Source organism: Manacus candei, unplaced genomic scaffold, assembly GCF_025592945.1.
Source record: "Manacus candei isolate 608988 ecotype Guabito, Panama unplaced genomic scaffold, ASM2559294v1 h1tg000003l, whole genome shotgun sequence".
Lineage (NCBI taxonomy): Eukaryota > Metazoa > Chordata > Aves > Passeriformes > Pipridae > Manacus > Manacus candei.
The window spans coordinates 12,576,240-12,598,734 of NW_026138051.1; the positions used below are offsets into that span (position 1 = coordinate 12,576,240).

The following is a 22,495-nucleotide window of genomic DNA, read 5'->3' on the forward strand; positions in this document are numbered from 1 at the left end:
CCTGTGCCGCCGTGGGCTGTGACAAGGCCCCTGCCGTGGCCGTATCTCTGCTACGAAGGACAAGGGCAGAGGCTGGAGCCTTGCGGCGGGAGGACACCACGGCCGCGCGGCTGGGGTTTCAGTCCTCCTTGGAGACCCCGGGAGGGCGCCCAACAGTTCTGGTGGCGGTGGGCTCTGTGCTCTTCGGGAGCAGCTGCGCTCCCAGCCAGGGCCGTGGGGCACCGGGCCCTGCCCAGTCGTGCGGGAGGAAAGCGTCCCGCGGCGCAGGGGGGGCCGCAGCTCAAGCGGGGAAAGGGCTGGAGGGCGCGGGCACCGCCTCCCGCACGGGCCGCCCCGTCCGTGCCGCAGGTGCGGCGGGCGCGGCTCCTTTAAGGCTCCGGCGCCGCGCCCCCCCCGGCCCCACCTCCCCGCTCCGGGAGGCGCCGGCCGGAGCCGCCGCAGGTACCGTGAGGGTCGTGGGGACCGGGGGTCCCTCCACTGGCGGGGGGTCGGTGGGTACAAGGGGTTCCTCCGCGGACGGGGGGCACCGGGGATCCCTCGGCTGGGGGGATGCCGGGGGGTGCCGGGTGTCCCTCTGTGGTTGGGGTGTCGAGCCGCGGTGTCCCGGGTCGGGGCTGGTACTTGCCCGGTGCGAGTGGCCGCGCTGCGAGCGCGGTGCCGGCGCCCCCGGACCCCCCCCACGAGAGAGGAGCCCGGGGTCCGTCCCACCGGCCCCTGTTCGCCGGGGCGCGGCTGCGGGGACGGGAAGCTCCGTCTCGGCGGTGCCGGGTGGGCAGGGGGCTGAGCTACAGCCCCCCGAGCAGGAGCCCCTGCTCCTTCGGGGCTGGAGCGGCCGCGGCCACCCAGGTCCCGGTGCCGGCGCCTCCGGACCGGATCCTGCCCCCGTCGCGGCTCCTGGAGCGTGTCCGCTCCCGGCGGCTCCGCGGGGGTCGGGCAGCTCCGGGCCCCGCTGCGTTCGTGGGAGCGGCAGCCCGGGGCGGCTCCTTCCTGCCGGGGCTGCCCGCGGGTGCTGGGCGTCAGCGCGGTCCCACGGAGCCGGCTGAGGTCACCGGGGCGGCGGGGCTGGCAGGCGGCCCGAGCCCAGCCCAGAGCAGGGCGGCGGAGGCGGCGGGCGGACCGCTGTCCCGGGTGCCGTGATCCGGTCCAGCCCGGGGAGCGCGCACGGAGCACCTCGCGGGGCGGGAGCCGCCGGGCTCAGCGGCTGGCATGTCCCTAGCACGGACACATCTGGCCAGGGCCGGCGATCCCCGGTGCAGCGATGTCGGAAGCCGTGGATCTGTCCTTCCTGTCGGACGTGGAGAGAGAATTGATCCTGCAGGTCCTGCAGCGCGACGAGGAGCTCCGTAAAGCAGAGGAGAGGAGAATCAGGTGTGGACGTGGCTGGGGCTGGGCAGGAGCTGGTTCCCTGCTTTGCTCTGGAAGTGGGTGGAGGAATGAGAGTGTTGGTGAAGGGGGTTCCCCGGGGCGGCTCTGACAGCTCCCGGTGTCGGGTCTGAGCAGGCGCCTGAAGAATGAACTACTGGAGATCCGGCGCAAGGGAGCCAAGCGGGGCAGCCAGCGGTACAGCGAGCGGACCTGCGCCCGCTGCCAGCAGAGCCTGAGCCGTGTCAGCCCCAAGGCCAACACGTGCCGGGGCTGCAACCACTTGGTGTGTCGGGACTGCCGTTCTTACAGCCCCAACAGCTCCTGGCGCTGCAAAGTCTGCACCAAGGAGGCGTGAGTACCTGGGGACAAGTGGCAGAGACCTTCTGCGTGTGCTTCCTGTTCCCTTCCTCTTCCCAGCTTGATGCCCCATGTCTGACCTTTCCTAGCCTAGCTGGTCCTCTTCACTGCAGGACAGCTGGCTCTGCTGTTGCTGCTGGAGTGGGTTTCCATGGTTGGGTGATGGAGAATTGAGTCACACCCCAATCTTGTGTCTCCTCCATGCCCTCCTCGCTCCTCCCCCCCCCCTTTACTTGACTCCAGCATCCCCCAGTTCCCCTTGCACAGCCTGTGTTTCAAGTATCCCAGGTTTCCTCCTTCTTGGCCTCCCTTGTCCTAGAAAACCTGTCTTGGTCCCATGTTTACTGGGGATGTAGCTGAGCCCGTCAAATGCCCAGTGAATTGTCTCTGCCCAGTCGCCTGCTGATCATGCCCACTGTGTCTGTGTTCTCCTTGGGTGGTGAGAGCACCAAGGGTGGGTTTGGGGTGCAAGGATCAGCCCTCCACTGCCCTTGCCTGCCCCCCACCACCTCCCTGCCCTGCAGTGAGCTGAAGAAGACAACGGGTGACTGGTTCTACGACCAGAGGGTCAACCGCTTCGCCAACCACCTGGGCAGTGACATGGTGCGGCTGTCCCTGCGGCACAGGCCGGCAGGTAGGGGTGCCACAGCAACGTCTCCTCCCACAGCTCAGCCATCTGGGATGCTCCCCCTTTCCCCAGTGCACCTTGCACAGTGTGGAGCTGGATGGGAGCAGCTCCTGCTTCAGGCAATGGGCTTGGAGCAGAGGTCCTCCTGATGCTCTCTCCTTCCAGCCAGCAAAAGAGAGACTGTGGGACAAACCCTCCTCCAGAAAGCTCAGCTTGGTGAGCCCAAAAGCTCCTCTGCAGCCCGGCAGCCGAGCCCCCCTGCACCCCGGGAGGGATCCAGGTAAGAATCCTTGCTGTCCCACCTGCTCCAGGCACCAGCCCTCATCTGCTGCGGGGATGAGAGCAATGCCGCCGCCCTGCTTGGATTATTGGTGGCACAGAAGCTCTCTCAGACCAACTTTCTTGCCAAACAGGACATACCTGTGGTTTTGTTTGTCTGCAGTTTGTTTCCAGATGCCTCAGACCCTCGGGATGGCAAAAGTGACACAGAGTCCATGGAAAACATGAGCCTGGATGGCTACAGATCTAGTCCTGGTGATGGGGGGGGCAGGTGAGGGGCTCCCCAGATGGGTTGTCCTTGGCAAGACTGGCTGGAAAAGAATGAGGACTTTCATCTGAAGTGTGTTTTCTTGGTCTAGTGAGGGGGAGCTAGCTCTTTTTGCTAGGCTGAAACTTGTCCCTGGGCAGGCATGTCCTCTGCTCCCAGGCTGGTGTGTTATAGGGAGCTTATGTGCCTCCAAGGAGCCTGTGTGGAGATGGTACTTTCCAGCCAGTACTTGCTCTCCTAGCTGGGCTCATGGCCTGGGACAGACCTTTCTGTGTCCTCTGCAGGAGTAACTCCCTGGAGAGAGCCATCCCTGGAAAACAGGTTGCTGCACCAGCAGGACCTGCTGCCTCCAGCCTGACCCTCCCTCTCCGCTCCAAAAACGCTTACTCCGACGGACGGGTGTGTGACGCTGCCCCAGCAGGCCCAACCCTGTCCTGGGGCGTGGGGCTGGGAGTCCTGTGGGGTGCCCAGCCCTGCCCTGCTCTGACAGGACCTCTCCTCCCCAGGATGCCACTGCAGGGACCCGCAGCAGCGCCTTGGTGGACGAGCATGAAACGATATTCAAGAAGAACCCCCGGCGGGTGGTGAGGCCTGCAGGTGAGAGCTGCAGGGGTGCAGGGGGTTTGGGTGCCAACACAGCCAGGAGTGGGCAGCTGCTTCTCCCTGGGCTGAGGTGAGCTTTTGGTGCGGATGGGAGAGGCTGGGGCAGACCCTTGTCTGAGAGAGCAGCAGGGCTCTGCTAGTCCTGCTCCGTGCTGCTGCCTCCTGCTCACCACCTCTCGTGCAGACTACACCAAGTCGGTGATTGACCTGCGCCCCGAGGACTTCATGGGGGATGGTGGATCTTTGGGGGACAGGAGCAAGTCGGTCCCTGGCCTCAACATGGAGCTGGTGAGACCCTTGGAATGCCGTGGTGGAGGAGCTGGGTATCTAGCCGGCTGTACCCTGCTGCTCCCCACACAGTTGACTTGTCTCCCTCCTTGCAGGAGGAGGAGGAGGAGGACATCGATAACCTGGTGGAGATCCATCGTCAGCGGGTGGCCCGGGGCAGCATGCGCAGTGGCACCTCCTCAGTGAGTCCCCATGGTGTGGCCATGCTGTGCCCTGCTGCAGGGAGGAATGATGGACAAAGGCAGTGCCAATGGGTTAGGTGGGAGAAAGGCGGGGTGGTGCAGAGGCAAGAGCCTGAGGCATGGGGGCTTCCTCCCCTTGAAGGGAATTGAAATGCAGAGACCCAGCTCTCTTCTGGGGAGCCTCCATGCGTGTGGGAGGCACTCAATGGCCATCCCCAGCCACAGAGGGTGAGAGGGGCTGTATGGAGGAGGCACGTGAAGGAGTCTTGCTGAGGATGAAGAGGGACCATCAAGTGATGGTGTGCCAGCTGAGCCCTGCCATGTCTTCCAGAGCACGCTGGGGAGCATGGTCAGCATTTACAGCGAGGCTGGCGACTTCGGCAGCGTGGCGGTCACTGGGGGCATCTCCTTCTCCCTGAGCTATGAGCAGAAGACGCAGACCTTGTTCATCCACGTGAAGGAGTGTCGCCAGCTGGCCTACGGGGACGAGGGCAGGAAGCGCTCCAACCCGTGAGAGCCGGGGGGGTGATGGCTGGTGGCACCACTGGTGGTGCCCACCTGGGTTGTGGGGTGTCCGCCAGAGATGGGAGCTGTAAGTGGGGGGTCTTGGCAAGGCAGGGGGTCTGGGGTTGCCCTGAGGAGCTCAGAGGGGGTTAATTGTGGGGGGACCTCAGTGAACTGCTGCTTGCTCCTCCCTGCAGGTACGTGAAGACCTACCTCCTGCCTGACAAATCCCGGCAGGGGAAACGCAAGACAACAATCAAACGCAACACCATCAACCCCCTGTACAATGAGCTGCTGAAGGTGAGCAGGGATGGATTGGGGTGCAGGTAGTCAGTCCTGGGGATGCTGCTGGAACAAGCCAATGGCAGGTTGGGCTCCTAACCCTGAGGCAGGGTATCTACAGAGAACTTGTTCCAGAGACTGCATCCTGAAAGCTGGAAAAACCCAGTCCCAGACTGGGTCGCTGCTCTGGTCTGGCCGTGGTGTCAAGTCCCAGTGCCGTGGTGGGGTGGAGGCACAGCTGCAGATGTAAACATGCCACAGGGCATGTCCCTGGTTCCTCTGGCATTCCTCAGGGGTATCCTGCTTACCCTGGGTATTTCCTTCCATGGCCAAGGCTTCCTGGCCCCTGGAAACAGGTTACGTTGGTGGGAGAGCAGCACAGCTGCAGAGGCAGAAGTAAGGCAGTTCTGGGCCCCAGGGCAGAACAACTTTGCACTGTCCTTCACCAGCCCTGCTGCAGCCACTTTGGGGTGGTGTAACTGGCTGACTCTGTCCCTGAGCCTGGCAGTGCATTGCTGAGGCCAGGCACTCTCAGACAGGAGGAAGTGGGAGCTGTGGTTTGGTTTTTAGGCTCTCACAGCCAGGTTTACTAAGGTTTTGTGCTGTGACCCCCTGAGGCCCTGTGGGCTGGCAGAGCTCTGTGTGCTCTGGGACGAGTGGACAGGTACCTGGCTCTGAGGTCTATCTGTCTGGAGACCATGGGCTCCTGCACCACTGCCCCAGGACTCTGCAGTTTCAGCAGGCATGGAAAGAAGAACAGACTCCTGTGTGCATCCATTGCTCCTCAAACTTATTTTCTCTCCTGATCGAGAGCTGTGGCTGATGGTGTTTGCCAAGCCTGTCCCTGCCTCCTGCTGCCTGCTCACCAGGGGTTTTCCTGTCTCTCTCCCTAGTACGAGATTAGCAAGTCCCTCCTGCTCACAAGGACACTGCAGTTCTCGGTCTGGCACCACGATCGCTTTGGCCGCAACACGTTCCTGGGGGAGGTGGAAGTCCCACTGGATGCCTGGAACTTTGACAGCCACCTGGAGGAGTTCCTGCCCCTGCATGGCAAGGTGTGCCCCTGCTGGCCGCAGCTTCCCTTGCCTGGCCCTGGTGAGGGGTATAGCCCTCTGTGGGCAGAGGGGTGTGGAGACAGCTGGGAGCTGCCAAAAGGCTCGTGCCAAATCAAATCTTTGGAGAAGTGAACAGCCCAGAAGCAGACAGCAGTGCTATCATAAAAAAGGGCAGATCTTCTACCTCGAGCCTAGCTTCCCACCTGTTCCTCAGGTGATTGAGCCAAAATAAGATCCCGAAGGAGCTGGGGTGATCTGGTGATGCTGGGCAGGGTTTGCAGGCACTTGTGCCAGCTCAGCCACATCTAGGAGAAGCCAAGCCCTTTGTCCCAGCCTGGGGAGGTGCTGCACACAGGCCAGGCTGCCACTGTGTCTGCCATGGCCTCTCTGCAGTGTTTGGTAAGTCTCATGTCCTTTGCAGACTGGGGCAGATGCTGCTGGTCTCCACCAGTACAAGGGAGAGTTGGTTGTCTCCATGAAGTACATCCCATCTGTCAAGCACCCCGGGGCTGGGAATGGCAGGAAAGGTGAGTGCTGGAGCTCCAGGATGTCTGTGCAGCCTTGCAGGATCTGCTCGTGGCCACGTGATCTGGCTCTGGGTAGTGTTACTGCAGCCTTCTCCAACACCTGCAAAGGCTGCTCTGGGTCAGAGCAGACCTGGCTGTCCTCAGGCTGGCTGAGCCATCCCAGTGCTTCCTTGGGGCTGGACCAGGCTGGACCTGCATGAAGCAATTGTCCACCTTCGCCTCAGCAGGCAGGGCCAGTATGGGAGAAGAAAATGGCATCCTGGGCTCTGTACATGCCCCTGGGATGAAGGGTGTTCAGCAGGACCTTTCTCGAAGTTTGTGGTGGTGGAAATTGAAGTTGATTAATTGATGTGTTGGGTTTTTCCTAGGCAAAACGGGGGAAGGTGGTGAGCTCCAGGTCTGGATCAAAGAAGCCAAGAACCTCACAGCTGCCAAATCCGGCGGGACCTCAGACAGCTTTGTCAAAGGGTGAGTGAGAGTCCTGAGTAGGGGGGCAATGAAGGCACTGTCTTCCCTGGCTATATTTCCAGTGCTGCCGTGGGGACCTGGAGGAGGGCAGGGTCTCTCCGTTAGCTGCCCTGCACTGCCTGTGTTGGTACCTTGAGAGTCACTGTCTGACTAGAGACAAGATGCTCCTGGTAGCAGGTGCTCTCCTGGATTTTGGCTGATTGAGAGGTTGTGGTGGAAGGCTCTGTGCAGGGCAGGGCTCCAGTTGCCCTTCCCAAAGGTCACCATGCTATGGGGCAGCATGACCAGGGGTGAGGAGGCTCCAGTCCTTGCCCTCCCCAGACCACTTGCAATCTGCTGAGTGCCTTTTCAGGAGGCAGGGAAGAGACCACCCCTTGCAGAGTGTCGTAGTCCTTCCTGAGCCATGTCAGGGAAGGTGGAAAGAGCGGCTCCAGGCCAGGTCCTGGGGTGCTGAGGTGCCCCAGCCCTTGGAGCAGAAGGCCCATGTGCTGCTAACCCAAGGGATTGCTTCCCCCAGCTACCTCCTGCCGCACAAAAACAAAGCCTCCAAGAGGAAGACGCCTGTGGTGAAGAAGACCCTGAACCCTCATTACAACCACACCTTTGTCTACAATGGTATCAACCCCGAGGACCTGCAGCACATCTGCCTGGAGCTGACAGTCTGGGACCGGGAGCCACTGTCCAGCAACGACTTCCTCGGGGGTGTCCGTCTGGGGGTGGGCAATGGTGAGGAGCCCTGTGGTCCCATCAGACCCTGGGGACAAGCAGCCTTTCTTGGGGCTGCTGCACTGTGAGCAGGAGCCTGCTCTGGCAGTGACTTCTGCCCACTTCCGTCCTTTCTCCCAGGCATGAGCAACGGGCAGGTTGTGGACTGGATGGACTCCATGGGCGAGGAGCTGAACCTGTGGCAGAAGATGTGCCAGTATCCGGGCTCCTGGGCAGAGGGGACACTCCAGCTCCGCTCCACCATGGCCAAGCTGAGGCCATAGGCTGTGGCACCAGCACCTGGACTCGGCTGAGGGCTGGCGCCACTGCTCTGGAGCCACTCTTACTGCAGGGCTTGGCAGGGCTGCCAAACGTGGGTTGTGTTATTATTTTTTCTTCTTTAATAAACATGACCTTCTCTAAACAGGCTTGGGCAGAAAGTCTTCTTGGCCTAGCTTCATTTAAAGGGTTTTCCTTTTGTCATAAGCCTTGCACCACATTTCAGGCTGAACTGAAGTCCTGGTGGACCCTCCCTTTTTCCCCTTGAGGCAAAATGCTTTGAAATGTCATTGGTTTTGTATTTCTTTCCATTCTTCTTCCTCCCACCCTTTCTGTTTCACAGTCTACCCCCTCCCTGTCCTCTCCATCCTCCTAGCTGCGCACAGCCCAGCCCCAGCCCTGGCTGCAGGGACCAGGATGGAACCATGTGGGGTCAGCTTGGGGGGGCCAGGGGTCATGGTCCCCAGGAAACATTTGTTTTCTGGGTCTCTCAGCAACACATCTGCCTGCACAGACTTTTTATACAAATTTATTTATTTCAAGTTAATATTCTACTGCCAAAGCAGTTCCCAGGAAGGGTGCCCTGTGGGTGGTGGGAGGGGGAAGCAAGTGGCAGTGGGGAGGGTGAGCCCTCAGGGTGGGCTGCATTCCTGGCTGGCTGCTACAGGCTCTGCTGAATGTGGGGCCATTTGCTTTTAATAAGGGCTTTCTGGATGGGAGGGTTGTGCACAGGGTGAGGGTGGCCATGGGGAAGCTGAAGCTGCTGTGTTAGAGGCTGTTGCACTGCTGCCCCACCTGCTCTCCTCTGCTCTGGCTCCATGTCTCCCCCCTGCCCTGGGATGTGAGCAGGGCAATCCGGTGTCTCCCGCCACGGTCCTGGCCAAGCTGAGCCATCCAACCCCTCAGCCAGAGAGAGCTCCTGTCTGCTGGGCAGTGGGGACACTGCTGGCACACGGCCGCTGTCCTCATCCCTGTTCACCTCTCTGTGCCAGAACAGCCAGAGACGGGCTCCCCTTCTCCGGGGGTCCTTGGCACCCTGTTTCTCCTCTATGGAGGGCGACTAGAAAAGCAGAAAGGAAGGTGTCCATCCTCTGAGGGCAGTGGAGGGAGGGTGTCCCCGGCGCTCGCTCACTCGCAGGGGTCCCCATTCTGTGCCCGCCGAGCCGCCTCCCGCTCGCCCAGCAGGTACGTGTCGATGAAGACGAAGAGCTCGTCGGGGCTCACGGGGGCGATGTAGCGCTCGCGGTCAGTGCCTGCCTTGTCCAACAGCACCGCGTTGAAGTGGGAGCGGGTGAGGTGCAGGAACTGCCTGGGGGCGCAGGAGGGGTCACCGGTCAGGGCTGGGGGTTGCACTGAGGGCTGAGCCTGCCCACTTCAGGTCCTCCTGAAGTGGGGGCTCCCACTTCTTCCTTAGGGCTGTGAGCACTGTGGGGCTCTGGTGATGCTGCATTCAGACTTGCTGGGGGGTCCTTCTATTTCACAAGACCCTCTGGTGCAGGAGGAAGGGACTATCCACGAATCCAACTGCAACCTCACGCTCTGCCGTCCCCAGAGGTGTCCCCATTCCCGGTGCCCTCGCACAGGCACCTGGCTCTGCAGGACGGCCTCCCATCTGCCCTACCTGAGCTCCTGGATGATGCCAAGGGACAGCTGGTGCTCCCGGATGCGTCCCACCTCGTGTGGGGGCTGCCCCACCAGCTCAATGATGGTGACGTGGCGCAGGTCCAGCCCACAGGCGGCTTGCTGTGGAGGAAGGAGGCAGTGAGGGTGTGATGGAGGCAGAGGTAGGGAGGGGAGCAGCAGGAGGTTCTCCTCACCTGCAGCATGGAGATCTGCATCTTGTAGTAGCGGTTAGAGGGGTCGGGGGCCGAGATGACGAGGAGGCGGCGTTTCTCGTTGAACTGATCCAGCAGGCTGGCAGCTGAGTTCACAGCTGTGTTGATCTGCATGGCTGGGGCAAGACAAGGGTGTGGGGAGGTGCCATTGCGCCCCCCATCACCCCTTCACCTTGCTGGGCAGCATCCCCTCAAACTGCCAGGCATTGCCATGGGCAGGTCCTGCCTTTTCCACACCACTTACGTGTGCAGAGGGGCTGGGAGCCCGTCCACTGCTGGGTGGACTGGCAGACCCGTAGAGAGGTGCCCTGGCGCTCGTAGCCCCCATCACACAGGTACTCGCAGGTGGCACCGTAGTTGTTACCGTCGGAGGTGCAGGAGATGTACCCGTTCTGCGGAGGCTTCAGGACAGGGCAGCGCCTCACTGAGAAGGGGGGAGCTGGATGAGAGCTGGGGGTAATGGAGCACAGCCCTAGCCACGGGGTGTGGAGCCTGAAGCCATGGGAGAGACAGCTGGGAGCCCCAGGGGAGCCCACTTGCCTTGGACACGGACACTGAACTTGCAGCTGGCTCGGTTGTACGCCTGGTCGTGGGCGGTGTAGCGGATCACATGCTCTCCTTCAGGGAATTCAGAGCCTGGCTCTGGGCCCCGCAGCATCACCCTGAACCCAGCAGACGGGTTTCTCCATCAGGGCCCCATGGCCTCCAGCCCTTGCTGGCAGTGCCTGCGGCACCTCCACCCTCACCTCTTGATGACGCCGTCAGCAGAGTCCTTGACGCGAGGAGGGTCCCAGTAGACAGTTGCAGTCAGCTTGCCTGGCTCGGCTATCCGCTCCCGGGAGTCCGGACAGCAGATCTTGGGAGGCTCCAGGTCTGCCCACAGGGAGGAGAGGGTGTTGGGGAACCTGTGGATGCTGGGGCTGGGCTACAAGAGCCAGGCACCAACCCCAGCACTGAAGCACCACAGGGATGCTGCACATAGCCAGGCACTCTGGAGCCATTGGGAACTGCTGTAAAGCCAGCACTGGGTGCCCCAATCCTGGGCTGGTGCCTGCACTTCAGGGCTAATGGCACCATGGGGAGCAGAGGGACCAGGGGTCCCATGATGGGGAGGTGCAAGAGCTGGCACCTGGCAATACCCATTTTGGATGTGGGGTGACACCTGCAGACACCCCAGGGATGGAAGGTGACAGGCCCCTGTGTGCCTCAGAATCGTGGGTTGAAAATTTACCTACACAGATTGGCTCGGTCCCACTCCAGCGCCCGTCCTCCATGCAGATGCGGCTCCGGTCGCCCTCCAGCTGGTAGCCAGGCAGGCAGGTGTAGTCACAGCGGGAATCCATCTGCACTCCCGCTGAGCACACATAGGAGCCCCGCAGCACTGCTGGCAGCACGTGGCACCGGATTTCTGGGATGGAGAGAGCAAAGAGGGGAGGAAAGTGGCAGCCAGCCATGTGAGTGGGCAGAGCACCCAGGACTGGCCTCTGAGGGGGCCTGTGGAGATGCTGGCAAGGCAAGAGCTGGGCACACTCACGTCGGCAGTACGCCATCCCAGACCAGTGGCGGTTGGGCAGGCACTGGACCATGCTGGAACCCACCAGCCGGTACCCGCGGGTGCAGCTCAGCTCGCAGCGTGTCCCCAGGCTGCTGCGGTAGGAGCTGCCCCGGGGCGAGTAGCAGGTGGCATCTCCGCGGTGGATGTTGAGTGTGGCACACCACTGGGGCACTGTGGGAGAGGAGGAAGGTGAGGGAGGCCCCCACTGTGTCTCAGTTTCCCCATGAGGACCCAAAGGACGGGTTGGGTGCCATTACCTCGACGGTAATCCAGGGCAGGCTCAGGGGGCGTTTCTTCTGCATAGACCTCATTGGTGTGACTCTCTGTGTAGTAGCCAGACCCTGGGGAGAAGGAAAGAGACAAGGGGGCTGTGGGGTGGTTCATGGCTGCAAAACATCCCCAACAAGCAATTCCATCTCCAGGCAGACCCTGTCCTATATCCTTGGGGCTGCTGTCAAGGGTTAAGCCAGGCACACTGCGAGCACAGTCCCCAGTGACATGGTTTGTGCTGGCACCAGCCACAGACTAAACAGTGGCAGAAGCAACTGTGGTTATGGCAGGAAACGGGTGCTGGCACAGAGTGGGCTGGCACCAACCCCCAGCTTCGTGCTGCTGGGAAGTCCTTCCACACACTCCCATGGCCCCGTTCCTGCCACGGGGCATGCCAAGGGAAGGAAGAAGGCTGCTCTCTCCTGCCCATCCCCTGGCCAAAGCAAGGGATGAGAAGCACGCTGCCCAGCCCCCTTCAGGGGGCTGGAGGGGATGCAACCCCTTGCCTGTGCTTCAAGGAAGGATGAAGCTACTGGAGAGGCTTGGCTGGAGCTGCTGGCCTCACGCCATCCATGCTGTGCAGAGGGGCCCCCCGGATGGGGTGAAGACAGCCTTGCGCCATCCTTGTGGGCCACCCTCTAGCCCACACTGTGTCTTCATGGGCAAGGGACACGCCAGTGATGAGAGAGTCGTGCAGGGGGAGAGGTCTGGCTTCCTTACCCGCGGCCCCTCGGCGCCTCGGCCGGCCGCGGCATTCCCGAGCACTGAGCTCACGTTTCCGCCGCGTTTCCTCTGGCCCCCGCCAGCGCTGCCCCCTCCTCGCCGCCAGCCCACCCCACCGCGCTCCCCCTCTGGCATGGTGGGGATGCTCAGCCTGGGAAAGGACCCCAGGAGAAGCGGCAGCCCTACTGTGGCTGCACCCAATCATCTCCTCTTCTCCCTGTCCTGTGTTTTGGGAAGGGGATATCCGCCGGGACCAATCCAAGCAGCAGCCCAGCCATCACGGGGAGGAAACTCCATTACAAATCTTTCAGACGCGAACTTTACTACAGAGTGACTCCTTACTGCTTCCCACAAGTCGCCCACTCATTGTTCACAAGCCTTTTGTCCTGATGCCCTTTCCACATTGCCGTGGTGCCTTAGAGAGCAGAGGAGCAGGGGGCGAGCCCAGTGATGGTACCCGCGGGACTGGCCGTGGGGATGTGTTGATGACCTGGTGAGAAGGGCTGTTTCCCAGGGGCATATGCCAAGCTCCCCCCTGGGGCCCTGGGGACGGCGTGCACTGTGTCCCCACAGGCAAACGTGCCATTTAATGGGATATTCCCTTTTTATGGAGGTGCTGCCTTTTCCTTCTTACCCGGGGTCAGCTCACAGCCCCGGCTGCACCAGGCAGGAGCATCCCCAGCCGGGTATGCTGGCAGCACGGCCAGGGGAGGGGATGGAAGCACGGAAGGGGGAAACCCCCCAAACAAGGCTTGCAATCCTTGATCCAGCTGCCCAGCCGTGGGGTGGTTGGGATTGAGTGCTCCATCCAGGCAAACATCTGCTGGCCGATGGCTCCCGTGGGAGCAGAGAGTCAGGGAGAAGCTGCGCTCCTGCAGGCAGGGCTGTGATGGAGAGGCTGGTTTTCTGCTCCTCTCTGGATGCCTCCCAGCACCTACTCAGTTCCTCTCTGCACTCCTCAGCGCACCCCTGCAAGCACCCAGTACCCCCAGGCACTGATGCTCTCCCAGCATCGCTGGAACACGCTCCCTCCCTCCCTCCCCAGCACGAGCCCCCGGCGGGAGAGGGACCCTGCAGCCTGCCATTCCCGGGAGCCCCGCTGTGCCCGCACTCACCTTCGTGCCACGTGGATGACACCAGCCTGGCGAGGACAACCAGGAGGACGGGGGCCGTCTCCTGCGCCATGCTGGGGGTCCGGGGGCCGGGCAGCCCACCTGCCGTGCTGGGTCCAGGGGCAGCCGCGAGCCCTGACGAGGATGGAGAGGGGCTGGAAGCAGGACGACGGCCCCCTGCGTCGCCTGGGCACCGCACAGACGCCTGTCTCTCCTGCCTGGCTGTGCTGCTGGTGCTGAGCAAACTTACTTTCCCCCTTGGCTGCCCGTCTCAAACATTCAAAAGCCGTGAGTCAGGCCCAAAATGATGAGATTGTAAAAAATTACAAGTCCTAGGATTGCCTGTTTTCCAATGCTCCTCCTGCTCCTCCGAGGCTTTAAAAAGTTGTAAGAGGTTTTTCTTTGCAAGCAGAAGAGCCAGGAGCCTGTTTAAACACAGGAGAGAGCCAAGCCAAGCCTCTGTCAGCCCTGCCGGGCTCCGGGAATGGGGGGGACAAGCACAAAACCGAAGGAGCCAAGACCCTTTTCCCACCTCTTTCCAGTAGGGAGGGAGAGACTCCGCTGCAGACGGCGGGCTCTGAAACTGCTCATGAGGCAAGCGCTTCCAGCTGGGGTCTGTTTTCCAGATGAAGTTCAGCCCCTGCGAGGCAGAGGTAACGAAATGCCTTCGTTAGGACCCACTGCCCCACATCCCACGGGGTCGGGGTCAGGCGGGAGCTGGAGCCACCTGGGATTTGGGCTCTGGAACACGGGACTGCATGGGCAAGGAAAAACGAGGGGTGAGCCTGGCACAGACAGGTAGGAACATTGGCGTGGGGTGGTGAGGGGGGGAGGACGTGCTGCCTCAATGGGCTAATTATGTAGCGGCCAGGCCAGTGAGCGCACTGATTAATAACACTGTCCTGAGCAGGAGAGGGCTGCCGGGAGGGGCTGCTGCTGCCGATTGTGGGGAGCCCACGGCCCTCTGCAGCCCGGCGACATCTCTGGGAGGGGATGGGGGTGCTCACTCCACGAAGGGCAGGAAGCCCGTCGCTTGTTGGCACGGTGGTACTGCCATGTGCTGGGCCACGAGGTGGCTCTCCTGTTGGACATCTGGACAGGAGGGACCCCCCTCTGCGGCTGGGGCTGCATCGGCATCCGCTGGGACAGGAAAGCAGGAACTGGTTGGCATCGGGCAGAAGGTGGCTCGGGGGAGGCGGAGGGTGTCACGGCGCAGGCAGGAGGTGGCACCGGGGAGGCAAGAAATGGTGGCATGGATCGGGCAGGGGGTGGCACAGGGTGGCACGGGGCAGGTGGGAGGTGGCAGGGAGTGGTACGAGGCGGGCAGGCGGCGGCATGGTGCAGGCAGTGGCACCGGACAGAGCGTGGCAGGGAACAGGCAGGGGGTGACACTGGACAGGCAGGGGGTGACACCGGACAGCGGGGGGCACCAAGAAGGGGGTGACACAGGACAGGGCGTTGCACCGGAGGGGTAATACGGGACGGGCACCGGGCAGGGGATGGCAGGAAACAGGCAGGGGGTGACACTGGACAGGGGTTGGCACTGGACAGGGGTGACACGGGCCAGACAGCGGGCGGCACCGGGCAGGGAACGGCAGGAAACGGGCAGGGAGTGACATGGGGCAGCCAGAGGGCGGCACCGGACAGAGGGTGACACCGCTCGGGATGTGACACCGGTATCCCGAGGGGCAGGAGCTCCGCTCTTCCTACGCGCTCGGCCCTTTCCGTGAGCGCTCGGGCCCCTCCGGAGGGTGGGGCGGGACCGGCCCCGCCCAGGGGCGTGTCCGGGGCGTGTCCCCGCGGCCCCGCCCCGGCCCCGGTCCCGGCAGTCGCCCGGTGTCGGCCATGGCGTCCCCGTCGCGGCGGCTGCAGACGAAGCCGGTGATCACCTGCCTCAAGAGCGTCCTGCTCACCTACACCTTCATCTTCTGGGTGAGCGCCCGCCCCGCCCCGCCCCGCCCAACACCCCGCGACAAGTCGCGGCCGCGCCGCTCTGTCGTGACAGTCGGTAGCCACGGCAGCTGTCCCCTCTCCCCAGGTGTCGGGCATTGTGCTGCTGGCCGTGGGCGTCTGGGGCAGGGTGAGCCTGGCCGTCTACTTCTCCCTGCTGGACGAGAAGGCCACCAACGTCCCCTTCGTCCTGGTGGGCGCCGGCACCGTCGTTGTCCTCCTGGGCACCTTTGGCTGCTTTGCCACCTGCCGCGGCAGCACCTGGATGCTCAAGCTGGTGGGTGGCCCCAGACAGGGCGGGATGGGGTCCCATCCTCTCCTAATCCATCCTGACCTGTCCTGATCCATCCCGAAACGTCCCATCCTTCCCTACCCCATCCCTATCCCCTCCCATCCCAATCTGCCCTGTTCAAACCCCATCCCTACCACATCCAATCCTGTTTAAACTCCCCCTGTTCCAGCCCCGTTCCGTCCCATCCTATCCCATCCCATCCCATTTTACCCCATCCCATCCCATTTTACCCCATCCCATCCCGTCCTACCCCATCCAATCCACCCCCTCCCATCCCACCCTTTCTGCCCGCAGTATGCCATGCTCCTGTCCCTCATCTTCCTCATCGTCCTGGTGGCCGCCGTCGTGGGTTTTGTCTTCAGGCACGAGGTGAGTCTGGGTGGCCGCTGCCATCTCATAGTGAGTTTGATGCTGTCTTAACCCAAGTGCAGTTGCAGGTGTCGCTGGAGGGACAGAGGTGCTGCTGGGAGTGGTGCTTAGCTTAGCAGAAATGGTATTAAAACAGCCCAAAGAGGAGCTTGGTCCCTGTAAGGACCCAGAAGGATGAGCCTAGGTGCAGGATCAGCCCAGCCCAGCACACTGCCCCTCCACCAGAACTGGCAGAGTAGCCCTGGACTGTAATTTCTGGCTCTGATCTATCTTCTGCAATAATTTCAGTAATTAAAGCTCCTCAGAGGGTTCCTGCGCCACAGAGCAGCCTGCTTGGGGGGGAGTTGGCACTGCGCAGGTCCTTGTTATTACATGCAGCATCCCTGCTGCCACAGTGCATCCAGCTGCCCTTTAATACAGCCTCTAATTGCCTGGTGGCTGGGAAGTGTCTGCTGGCCACAGCCGGAGTCATTCCTGCCATCATGGAGCGGTGACTAACACGGGGATGTGGGTCCCAGAGTGTGGGAGAGCACGGCACCACCACTGAGACCTTTCTCCTGCAGATTAAGACAAACTTTGAAAGTAACCTGAACCTGGCCTTGAAGGACTACAACGTGACTGCAGATCGGCACAGCGAGGCCGTCGACACCATCCAGAGGACGGTGAGTACTCCAGGCTGGTGTCTGACTGGCATCAGGTGGGAATGCTCCCCTCGCCCCAGGGTATCCCCTGGGACCCCCCACAGCATCAGTGTCACTGTCATATGTGCACCATCTCAAAGATGCTGGATGAGATCCTGCAGTTCCTGGAGAAGCAAGTTCCCTGTGACCCCATGGGAGTGGTGGTGGGACTAGGGGATCAGTACCCTGGTGTGACCATGCTCCCCAAATGTGCTTCCCCCTCCAGCTGCAGTGCTGTGGAGTGCAGAACTACTCGGACTGGGAGAGGACTGAATACTTCAGCCAGAAGGGCATCCCCCAGAGCTGTTGCAAGAGGCCAAATGACTGCTCAGAGGAAGATCTGAAAGACCCAAACAAGGCCAAGCTGAAAGTGTTTGTGGATGTAAGTTAAGCTCAGAAAAATCCCGCTGCCAGTCCTGGAGGCAGGGATGGGCAGGTGGAGAAGGGCTAGTCTGTCCCTGGGAGGCTTGAAAGGAGAACTGTTCTATCAATGCAGCTGGTCTGTGGCCCAGAGACTCCCCTGGAGTGCAGGTAGGGGAAGGGTTTGGAGTCCTCTCTACTGTCTCAGGTCCCCCCACTCCTTCCTTGGAGGTCAGGGACCAGCTGGACCTAAGCACTGGCACTTGGGGCTGTGTGTTTTGGAGAACAGGTGAGTAAGGAAGTAGTTTCCCAGTAAAGTTTATTTCAGTAATGGTGACACGTCCCATTGGTGCAAAGTCCTGACTGAGTGGTGAGCACAGGTGACCTCATCCGGCAGGGATGGTTGGATGATGCAAGGCATGTTCCTCTGATGAGTCACCTTGCTCAACTCAGTGCTCCTGCTGGGAGCAGCCCAAGGGCCATGCTCCTCTTGAAGTGTCTGGGATGAGAGTCTGTCTGGGGTAGCACTGATAGGGAAATTGTTTTGCTGAGGTCAGGCAGCACGAGGGCAGCCAGAACCCCAGATCTACCTGCATAGGAGCATCTTCACCTGGAGCTGTGGGTGCTCTGGGGAGGTGCTGCTTTGTACTCCTGGGAGTGAAAAGCACTGGACCCATATTCTTGCTTTCCCTCCTCTGCAGGGTTGTTTTTTCCTGGTAATGTCAACTATGGAGTCCAAAATGAGCATTGTGGCTGGAATCTCCTTTGGCATCGCATGTTTCCAGGTAAATCTCCTTTTCCTGGCTCAGGAGGAGTGCAGAATGAAGCTAGTGTGTCTCTGGAGGTATTTAATTTCAGTTCAAAGTCTGATGTGTACAAAAGGCACGGCCAGTTTCAGTCAGGGAGGAGCAGCCATTCCGCAGATTCCCCTTGGGTTTAATCTCACCGCCGTGCAGGCTTGAGTCTCTTACACCCAGGGCTGAAGCACCAGTTCTCTTTCCATGAGCCCAGGTTATTTGGGAAGAGCTCCCCTCCAAAACCACTGACTTAAGGAAAGCCAAACAGAGACAAACAAACTCCCTGTGCCTGCTCTTGTCAGGGATCAAATTTGCGCCCTTTCTTCTCCTACCCGCCAACCTCTCTTGTTATCAGGGAGGAGTTTTGGCATTGTTTCTGTGTGAGAGGGTCCCTGTGAGTACCCATGGGGCACCACTTGTGCTGGTGGCTGACACCCCACGTGCCACTCTACCTGACCATTGTGTCCCCTCCCTCCTGCTCCGCAGCCTCTCCTTTACTTTATCCTGCAGGACACTTCCTGCGGGAGCCGCAGCAGCAGCCTGCTCGCCAGCCCTGCTCCGGCAGGCTTTATCCCGGCAGGAAACGAGAGGCCCCTGCCCCCAGCTCTGCCGGGCTGGGTGTTGGGCACACTGACGCTGCGGTGGGGTTTCCCAACGTGCTGAGGGTTTTCCTATGCACTGCTGCGGGAGCTGCAGGATGTGCAGCCGTCCCTCCTTTAGCTGGATTGTGGGAGCTTGCTGGGCTCTCGGTGCTAAGCAGCTGGCCTTGGCTTTGGAGGGGCTTGAATTCACCCTCCCCTTGACCCAGCACACAGAGGCCATAACATGAGCATCAAGGCACTGCTGGCCAGGACCACTGGCTGCCGGTGCTGGCGTGGGGAGAAGGAACCCTGCCAAGATACTCTGCTGTAATGAGTGTGTTGCCGTGTGTTTTCCGTACCGGACGGAGTGAACTGGGGGAGAGGCATGAGCTGACAGCCCTTGGCTGCAGCTTGTGCTACCAAGTGCTTTGGGAGAGCCTGGGAGATATAGCTGCTCTGCTGTGCCCAGCCACTGGCCCCATGCTCCTCCTTGGTTGGGCTGTGCTTGCTGTGGTGTCACTGAGATGTGGCCGACACACAAATGGTGAACTCACACACGCTCCCAGCTGCAAAAGTATCTCAGCTGATGGCAGGCTTGAGGATTATGACCAGTTCCTAGCTTTTATTATTCCTTCAGCAAGCCCTGCTGGCTGTGTGGCTGACAGGGACTCATTGTGCTGATTTGCCTCTAACTCCACTTGTGGAGGCCAGGCTCATGCAGGACCTGTCCCTGAATGTCTGCATGGGTGCTGGGGGGCTGTGTTGTGATAACAGAGCATGTTGTGATAACAGTACCGTGTCCTTCAGATGCTGATGTGAGAACAGCAGCCTTGTTTCCCCACTGCCCTTGTAACAGGGAGAAGTACTGCCATTCTCTGGTGGCTGTGTAATTGGCTGTGACTCTTCTGATATCTGTGTAATCTCCACAATTACCATAAAACAGTAGATGCTTCATGAAGCAAAATGTAACGGGATGGGATGTGGAGCGTCTCTTGTGAGGAGCTTGTTTGGCTGGTGCCAGCCAGGATCCTCTGCTTCAGCCACTTTCAGTGATTCCAAAGCAGGGCACAGCAGCCCCTGTTGTGGTTCGTAAACACCAATGTCCATCCTTGGATTTTATATAACTCTGGAGCAATTTGTCAGGTTTTTCTCCTCAGAACACCTCATCCTGGTTTCGGCTACCTCTGATACATGGGATTTCTTTCTCTTTTTCAGTTGATTGGCATCATTCTCGCCTGCTGCCTGTCCCGGTACATCACGAACAATCAGTATGAGATGGTGTAGCTGGCCCCCAGCACGCTGTGCCTGTGGCTGGGTATGTCTGTGAGCTTAGTGGGCTGTCTCTGTATCTCTGGCTGCTGCCTGGTTGCCCCTGGGATAGGGGCACCATGCATGGGGCATATACTTAGAGGCAACCTGCAAGACCGTGTCTCCTATGTTATTTTAAGCTGTGTATAAATCCATCCTGTCTGTTATCCCTTTGCTGTTGTGTCTTGCAGGGAATGCTCTCCATGGCTGGGGAGGATACCTCCACCTTCAGTTTTCCTCTGGATGCCACATTGTGAAATCTTGCTTTGAACTGACTGATCTTCTTCTCGACTAGCTCATAGAAACGAGTGCACCAGCTGCCCTGGTGTGCTCAGGGACTTGTCCTGACACTACTCTGCTGTGCCACCGCCTGGGATAATTAGTGTAGCTGTGGTGGTTACAGCCAGCACGTTCCTCCGGGCACTGCAGCTCTTTCCTTGGCAGTGCAGAGTGCTGTGCCATGTTGAACCAACCCTGCTGGTGGCCTCGTGGGACTCACAGTGCTCATCTTCAGTGCCTCCATTGGGAAAGCGATGCTTCCCCTCCCCTCTGGCAGCCCCTTTGAGATCCCCTCCCCTCAACAGATGAGGCTGTTGCCCTATTAAAACACAGGTTTTAAGCCTTGACTCAGCCAGGTCTTGGCTTGTTGCCAAGCTCTCTCTCATCCCTACCCTGGGTTTTATATATTTTTTTATAGTTGTACTTCTTGAAGTACAGGCTGTAGTGATTCTTTGTAAGCTGTAGTGAGATTTGGTGATGTAACTCCTGGTGCCTTTACCTTGGTAGGTGTCCTTGCACCGAGTCAGCTGTGACCTGACTGTCAGTATTATATGCTGCTTCAACTCATTTTATGTATTGAGTAGAACTCTTTTGTCCTGAGACACAATAAATATTAAGATATTTTACTCTATGAAACCTCCTTGACTTTTCTTTCATGTCCTAGAAATTCCTCTGCTTGAAGAGCAGCAAGCCCTGCTGGGGGTGATCCGCTCACCCCGGGCCAGGCAGGAACCTCTGACCGTTGCAGTTCACATTCCTCCAACGTGCACTAGTGCACTTGTGCTTGCAAATAACTTCTGTAATTGAATTTTCTTCATAACAGAGGTTGTGTAACAGTGCTGAAGCAGAGGGCCTGGAGCATCCCAGCCCAGGAGCCAGGTGGGTAAGTTCAGCCCAGTGCAAACACGTGCATCCTTGGCTGGCCACTGCCTTGGAGCAAAGGGCAGGGCAGTACTGGGCAATCCCCAGCTGCTCCCCAGGGCAAGAAATGTGGATTTAAGCTTTTACGTTCCTTTGTTACTGCTCATCTTGTGGCTGTTTGATCAGCAAGCCTTTGCCTTGTCAAGCCTGATGCTGCAGTGATGTAGTGAAGTTCCCCTCTGCCAAGCTTGGGGGATTTTTGAGTCTTAAGCACTGAACTCAAATGGGCTGTGTCTGGCTGGATGCTGGGCTGCCTGTCCTGTTCCTGGAGAGGAGGCAGGTGTAAACAGAGCAGTGAAGCCATGGGTAGCAGTGGTGGCCCTTTGTCAGTGTCACCACTGTGGCAAATGCTGCCTTGGTGCTGGGTGAGCTGTCCCAGCCCAGCCACCCCACAGTGCAGACAAGCACCCGCTACAGGTCAGCCTCCCTGCTGACGGAGGAACCTGGAGGGGAACACCCAAAATCCTTGTGTTGCACTTAACCTAGGTGAGTAAATCAAGACTGTTGTCAGCTCCTGGCAGGCTGAAAGCCTCCTGGCTTGGGATGGCAAGGCAGAGTGCGTCAGAGTGTAGAAACTGGGCTGGAGATTGGCTGATGGCAATTAATGGATGGATGGAGACAGGGAAAGGACACGTGAGAAGCAGAACCATATTTGGATAAACCCATCCTCATCTGAAAGCCTGCACAGAGGGAAGGACCTTGCCCTGCCCTGGTCTGTGCCTCTGCCTCCACTGGCAAATCCCTTCCCAGGGCAGCTGGCCGAGGTGATGCCAGGTGGACAAGGATAGTGCCAGCAGAGGGTGACATGGGGAGCCTGGAGGTTTCCGAGCTGCTGCAGGAAAACCAGCATGGATTGTGCCAACCTGGGGAGTGTGGAGGCTTCTTCAGCCTGCTCATAGGCAGTGACAGCACTGTGGCCATCAGAGCATGTGGATCTTACCTGGTTGAATAGCACCTACGCAGACAACTCACTTTAATTTGGAGAGGTGCTCTGAAAATATGCTTATGTCCCCATGGGAGATGCAGGAAGATGAGGAGGGTCTGGCTCTGACCTCTCCTCCCTTCTCTGTATGTACGTTCTGGCCATGACAGTGTGTGATTCTTTGGTGACACAGAGAAGGTTTCACCTGGTGATACCTGCGGGATGTCAGAGCTCCTTGGCAGCAGCTGGCTCCCTGGGATGAGAGCTTGAACCTGGGTCTGGTGTGAGCCCCCAGGCTGTGGGCAGAGGAAGGCTGCACAGGGGTGCACAGGGATTTTGATGTTAGCCCTCAGCACTGCTGCAGGCACTGTCCTGCTCAGGGCAGCTGCAGTGTCAAGGACTTACTTTTCCCCTCGAGCACCAAGTTTTGGTAGCAGAGCTGGGGACAGCTAGTCACCCTTGGGTACTCCACACCCTTTGCTCCCTCTCACTTTGGATGCTTGGTTCCTCGGGGAGCTCCTTGTGCCAGCTCCTTCCTCTGCCTGTGCTGAGACAACTCCAGAGGGGACTGGTGGCACCCCTGAGCTGTCAGTAACAACTACTGAACACATCAGAGCATGCTGGAACAGGGGGTCAGGACATGCTGAACAACCACCAGCGCCATCAGAGAGCAAATTAGGGACCTCTGCACGTTCCCAGTGAGGTGAGCACCGGCAGACCCAGTACCTGAGTTATGGATGCTCATGACGAG

At 59.8% G+C, this 22,495-nt stretch overlaps 3 protein-coding genes across 5 annotated transcripts; 2 read left to right on the forward strand and 1 right to left on the reverse strand.

Moving 5' to 3' along the window:
- The first annotated feature begins 72 nt into the window (after positions 1 to 72).
- On the forward strand, positions 73 to 7,935 carry SYTL4 (synaptotagmin like 4). Of its 2 annotated transcripts, none has more exons than XM_051783380.1 (17): positions 73 to 441; positions 1,236 to 1,368; positions 1,501 to 1,716; positions 2,247 to 2,356; positions 2,516 to 2,630; positions 2,793 to 2,900; positions 3,182 to 3,296; positions 3,404 to 3,494; positions 3,685 to 3,788; positions 3,884 to 3,970; positions 4,302 to 4,480; positions 4,672 to 4,774; positions 5,650 to 5,811; positions 6,233 to 6,338; positions 6,707 to 6,806; positions 7,324 to 7,532; positions 7,653 to 7,935. In XM_051783380.1, exons 2-17 carry the CDS (start codon positions 1,259 to 1,261, stop codon positions 7,793 to 7,795), a joined length of 2,058 nt encoding a protein of 685 aa, XP_051639340.1. In that variant the 5' UTR covers positions 73 to 441; positions 1,236 to 1,258; the 3' UTR covers positions 7,796 to 7,935. The 2 variants fall into 2 exon arrangements, with proteins under 2 accessions (XP_051639340.1, XP_051639330.1); XM_051783370.1 differs by having other exon boundaries at positions 407 to 441; positions 1,217 to 1,368.
- Positions 7,936 to 8,388: 453 nt separating this feature from the next.
- Positions 8,389 to 13,778, reverse strand: SRPX2 (sushi repeat containing protein X-linked 2). Its single transcript, XM_051783603.1, has 10 exons — positions 13,289 to 13,778; positions 11,438 to 11,521; positions 11,160 to 11,351; positions 10,857 to 11,033; positions 10,372 to 10,498; positions 10,166 to 10,287; positions 9,870 to 10,049; positions 9,608 to 9,741; positions 9,412 to 9,533; positions 8,389 to 9,099 (listed from the first exon to the last, which is right to left on the reverse strand). Exons 1-10 carry the CDS (start codon positions 13,356 to 13,358, stop codon positions 8,919 to 8,921), a joined length of 1,389 nt encoding a protein of 462 aa, XP_051639563.1. The 5' UTR covers positions 13,359 to 13,778; the 3' UTR covers positions 8,389 to 8,918.
- Positions 13,779 to 15,064: 1,286 nt separating this feature from the next.
- Positions 15,065 to 20,531, forward strand: TSPAN6 (tetraspanin 6). 2 transcript variants are annotated; one of them, XM_051785774.1, is made up of 8 exons: positions 15,065 to 15,217; positions 15,324 to 15,512; positions 15,822 to 15,896; positions 16,460 to 16,558; positions 16,803 to 16,958; positions 17,638 to 17,721; positions 19,530 to 19,629; positions 19,814 to 20,531. In XM_051785774.1, the coding sequence occupies exons 1-7, from the start codon at positions 15,131 to 15,133 to the stop codon at positions 19,596 to 19,598; spliced, it is 759 nt and encodes a 252-aa protein (XP_051641734.1). In that variant the 5' UTR covers positions 15,065 to 15,130; the 3' UTR covers positions 19,599 to 19,629; positions 19,814 to 20,531. The 2 variants fall into 2 exon arrangements, with proteins under 2 accessions (XP_051641734.1, XP_051641741.1); XM_051785781.1 differs by lacking the exon at positions 15,822 to 15,896.
- Positions 20,532 to 22,495: the final 1,964 nt, after the last annotated feature.